Source organism: Pipistrellus kuhlii, unplaced genomic scaffold (genome assembly GCF_014108245.1).
Source record: "Pipistrellus kuhlii isolate mPipKuh1 unplaced genomic scaffold, mPipKuh1.p scaffold_m20_p_1, whole genome shotgun sequence".
Lineage (NCBI taxonomy): Eukaryota > Metazoa > Chordata > Mammalia > Chiroptera > Vespertilionidae > Pipistrellus > Pipistrellus kuhlii.
The window spans coordinates 184,155,308-184,160,425 of NW_023425404.1; the positions used below are offsets into that span (position 1 = coordinate 184,155,308).

The window sequence follows — 5,118 nt, forward strand, 5'->3', positions numbered from 1 at the left end:
CGGGGCTCCAGCTAGCACTCACCCCTTGGTGGCTGCAGGCTGTGAGACCGAGCGCTCGAATAAAGCCTCTTGCATTTGCATCAATTTGGTCTCCTGGCTCTCTCTCTCGGGGTCGCCACCGGTCAGGACCAGAGACCAGGGGGGTCTCTGGCCCAACATTTGGGGGCTCGTCCGGGATCTGTGGCGGCCACAGAGACGACCAAGACCATCTTGGAGGTGAGTTTTTGTGTCGGCCGACTGTCTGTCTTTGTGTTATGTCCCTGTGTGCGGCGACTGGTTTCGGTTTTTATTCTGGTTCCAACGGGACTGTCTCTGTCGTGAGAGAGGACAGTCTTTGGGTCAGACAGGGGGTCTGGCTCTCAAAAACCGTTGTCCCCGGGAGACGTCCCGGGGTTGGGGAGATTGATCTCTGTCAGAGATCGCCTCCGTCTGTTCTGGTCAGGTTGTTTATTCTGGTTCCAACGGGACTGTCTCTGTCGTGAGAGAGGACAGTCTTTGGGTCAGACAGGGGGTCTGGCTCTCAAAAACCGTTGTCCCCGGGAGACGTCCCGGGGTCGGGGAAATTGATCTCTAGCTGAGATCATTTCCATCTGTTCTGGTCAGGTTTTATATGACTCCGTCGCCTGTCACATTGTGGTTGGACCGAGGATTGCCGCGGCCCGGTTTTATAGTTGTCTGTGGTTTCATTTCTGTCATTATTTGTTTTGGTTTTTTGTTCAGTGACATGGGTCAGGGGAAGTCGACTCCGCTGAGTGCGACTCTTGATCATTGGAAAGAGGTCCGAGGACGAGGTTTCGATCTTTCGGTAAATGTGAAAAAGGGTCCCTGGCAGACTTTCTGTTCAGCCGAGTGGCCCACTTTTGGTGTTGGTTGGCCGGTCGATGGTTCTTTTGATTTAAATTTGATTTCCCAGGTTCTCTCCCGAGTTTTCGAGTCCCGGACTGGTCACCCCGATCAACAACCTTATATTCTTGTCTGGCAGGACCTGGCCCAGCGACCTCCTTCGTGGGTCCGGCCCTTCCTCCCGCCATCTAACCAGTCTCAGGTTCTTGTTTCACAGGTTCGTGGAGTCCCGCAGAAGGCGCCCCTGCGCGACTCCCAAACTGACCTTCTCCTTCTCGACCCGCCTCCTCCCTATCCTCCTTCTCTGCCCCCAGTTCCCTCCACTCCCCCGGCCCCTCCACCTGTCCAGGCTGCCCAAGGTGGTCCCTCGCAGCACACGCGTAGTCGAAGGACCCAGCCTCCTTGTTCGCCCGATTCTACGGTCACCTGTCCCCTCCGCCCTCTCGGCCCGCCGCCGCCGCCTCTCGACGACGGCACCCCGGTTCTCCCTCCCTTCAGTATTGGCCCTTCTCCTCCTCTGATCTGTATAACTGGAAAACTAACCACCCTCCGTTCTCTGAGGACCCGTCTAAACTCACCGCTCTGGTTGAGTCCCTCATGTTTTCTCATCAACCCACTTGGGATGATTGTCAGCAACTTCTCCAGACCCTCTTTACTACAGAGGAAAGAGAGAGAATTCTCCTAGAAGCTAGGAAGAATGTTCGGGGCCCGGATGGGCGCCCGACACAGCTCCCCCATCTCATAGATTCTGCCTTTCCCTTAGCCCGCCCTGATTGGGATTTTAACACTGCAGAAGGCAGGGAGCGACTGATAGTCTACCGCCAGACTCTAATGGCAGGTCTCCGAGGGGCTGCCCGTCGCCCCACTAATTTGGCCAAGGTGAGGGAAGTTATACAGGGAGCCACGGAACCTCCGGCAGTGTTCCTAGAAAGGTTAATGGAAGCCTATCGCCGATACACCCCTTTTGACCCCACGTCTGAGGGTCATAGTGCATCGGTGGCAATGGCTTTCATTGGTCAGTCAGCCCCGGATATCAGGAGGAAATTACAGAGGATGGACGGGTTACAGGATTTAGCTCTCAAGGACCTCGTTAAAGAGGCCGAGAAAGTTTATCATAAAAGAAAGACAGAAGAGGAAAAGGAGCAGAGGCAGGAAAAGGAAAGACAGGAGCAAGAGAAACAGAGAGAGAAGCGGGAAGAGAAGCGACTGACTCGTATCCTGGCCGCAGCGGTAGGAGAGAAATCAGATCAGAAAAAGAAACAGGAAGGACAGAAAGGGAAACGCCAGGGCGGCAATCGACCTCCGTTAGACTGAGACCAATGTGCCTACTGCAAAGAAAAAAGACACTGGAAGAAAAAATGCCCCCAGATGCCCAAGAAAGATCCGGTTCTGGCCCTCCATGAGGACAGCGACTAGGGGGGTCAGGGCTCGATTCCCCTCCCCGAGCCCCGGGTAATTCTCAATGTAGAGGGAAGACCGGTCAATTTCCTGATTGACACCGGGGCTCAGTTTTCAGTCCTCAAGCGGCCTCTAGGAAAACTATCTGGCCAAGCCTCCCTGGTCCAAGGGGCGACCGGACATAAGAAATACCCTTGAACCACTACCCGGAGCATTGACCTAGGCCGGGGAGAAGTGACTCACTCATTCCTTGTCATACCTGAGTGCCCCGCTCCCCTCCTGGGAAGAGACCTCTTGACCAAGCTGGGGGCCCAGATTACCTTCACCCCGGCAGGACCTACTACCAAATGGGGACCCCCGATGGCCCTCACTCTCCACCTAGAGGATGAACACCAGCTCTTTCAGCCACCGATGGGCAACGGAAGGCAGGTGCTGCGGTTGTAAGCCTTCAAGATACGGTATAGACAAGTAGCCTCCCCGAAGGGACCTCGGCCCAAAAAGCAGAACTAATCGCCCTCACTAAAGCCCTACAGTTAGCAGAGGGGAGGGCAGTCAATATCTACACTGACAGTGGATATACTTTTGCCACCGCACATGTACATGGTGCCATCTACCGACAGCGAGGCCTGTTAACTTCGGCAGGAAAAGAAATCAAAAACAAATCGGAGATCCTACAATTGTTAGACGCTGTCTTAGCACCTAAACGCCTAGCCATTATACACTGCCCCGGGCACCAGAAAGGAAAATCTGAGGTTGCAGAAGGGAACAAACGAGCCGACGCAGCAGCCCGAGGAGCAGCCCTCGGACCTTGCCTGCTCACCCTGACGGTGTGGCCCCTGAAGCCTCCCCAGCCGACTTTTCTACACTACTCCCAAGAAGAGGAAGAAAAATTTTCCAGCCAGCCTGATCTGTTCCTAAAGAAGCAAGGCATCTGGACTACCCGGACGGAAGGTAAGCCGGTTGTCCCCCGGGAGGCGGCGGCCGAGTACCTTGCCCAACTTCACAGAATCACCCACCTTGGAGAAAAAAACCTCAAAAAAATCTGTGGCAGTACTGGATACCACTTCCAAGGACTGACCAAGGCCCTAGAGAAAGTCATCCGAAGCTGCCGGGCTTGTCAGTTGGTCAACGCAAAAACTTCTGCCATCCCTGAAGGGAAACGGGAAAGAGAAGATAAGCCAGGAGTTTACTGGGAAGTTGACTTCACTGAGGTAAAACCTGCCAGGTATGGATATAAATACCTACTAGTATTTATAGATACCTTTTCAGGATGGGTTGAGGCCTTTCCCACAAAACATAAGACTGCTATGGCGGTAGCCAAGAAAATCCTGGAGGAGATTTTCCCTCGATTCGGACTGCCCAAGGTAATCGGGTCTGATAACGGACCGGCTTTTGTTGCCCAGGTAAGTCAGGGATTGGCCAGGATACTGGGGATTAATTGGAAATTACATTGTGCCTACCATCCCCAAAGTTCAAGACAGGTAGAAAGAATGAATAGAACCCTAAAAGAGACCATAACTAAATTATCCATAGAGACTGGCTTAACAGACTGGACAGTCCTCCTCCCCTATGCCCTTTTTAGAGTAAGGAATACTCCGAATTCTGTTGGGTTGACCCCCTTTGAACTCCTCTTCGGAGCGCCTCCACCCCTGGCCATAGATCCCTGGGATAGTCACCCTTCTATCTCTACCCCCCAATCTCTCCTGGCCAGGCTGAAAGCCATCGAGTCCTTACAGAAGGAAGTATGGACTCCCCTGGCAGAGGCCTATAAGCCGGGGGACCTTCGTGTTCCACACCAGTTTCAGGTCGGGGACCTGGTCTACGTCCGGCGCCACCGCACCGCCAGCCTGGAGCCCAGGTGGAAGGGTCCTTACGTCGTCCTCCTGACCACACCCACAGCTGTCCGGGTTGATGGAGTCCCAGCCTGGGTCCATGCCGCGCACGTCAAGAAAGCACCTGAACAGGATCCGGATGGCTGGGTCGCGGAGAAGACGGACAACCCCCTCCGACTCAGGATCTACAGGCGCCCCGACTCTACTCACCCGACCCCTTGACGGCGCCCTGACCTTCAGCCCCGCTCTGGTCGGACTTCTTATTCTCCTAAGTATCCCTCAAACCGACTGCAATCCCCATGCCCCCAAGAGACTAACTTGGAAAGTAATATCTGGTCACACGGGAAAAGTTATCTGGTCCATAACGAAGGTGGCCCCTCCCGGCACCTGGTGGCCCGACCTTACACCAGATCTCTGTGCCCTGGCAGCTGGGGCGAGACATTGGGATATACCACTTCTTGAGGCAGAAGAAACCAGAAAGGGACAAGAGAGCCGCGACTACATAGGTCGCGGGGCTGACTTACAATATGGGGTACATTGTAGTTATCTGTGGGTTCGGGAGCAATTAGCCCGTACTACCTTTTATATATGCCCCAGAGACAGGATGGGGCATAGAAAGAATTGTAGAGGGGAGCGGGAGTACTTTTGTGCAGAATGGGGATGCGAGATCTCAGGTACGGCCTATTGGATCAGGAACCCAGCCCAGTGGGATTTAATTCAAGTGGGACGAAATCGAACCCAGAACAGCCAGGCTAGGGGATGGATAAACATCTTAAACATCTCCTTCACTTCAGCTGGGAAGGCAGCAGCAGTATACCATTGGACGGCAGGGAAGAAATGGGGGCTTAGATTATATAAAGACGGCCATGATGATGGTCTTCTTTTCTGGATTCGGTTGGGAATTGGTGGTTACCAACCTTCCCCTATGATAGGACCCAATCAAGTCCTCTCTGGGCGAGAGATTCGAGAGAAAATAATAACCCCTACTCCTAGCCCAGGCCCCTCCTCGTCCACGCCTTTAGAGACAACGCCAATAATTCCACCC

The 5,118-nt window shown here is 53.9% G+C and overlaps 1 protein-coding gene across 1 annotated transcript; it reads left to right on the forward strand.

The window, feature by feature from the left end:
- Positions 1 to 428: 428 nt before the first annotated feature.
- On the forward strand, positions 429 to 4,295 carry LOC118724784. Its single transcript, XM_045571765.1, is given in 3 exon segments — positions 429 to 1,333; positions 1,336 to 2,670; positions 2,775 to 4,295. Coding segments are annotated over 3 exon segments (3,579 nt in total). The 5' UTR covers positions 429 to 610.
- Positions 4,296 to 5,118: the final 823 nt, after the last annotated feature.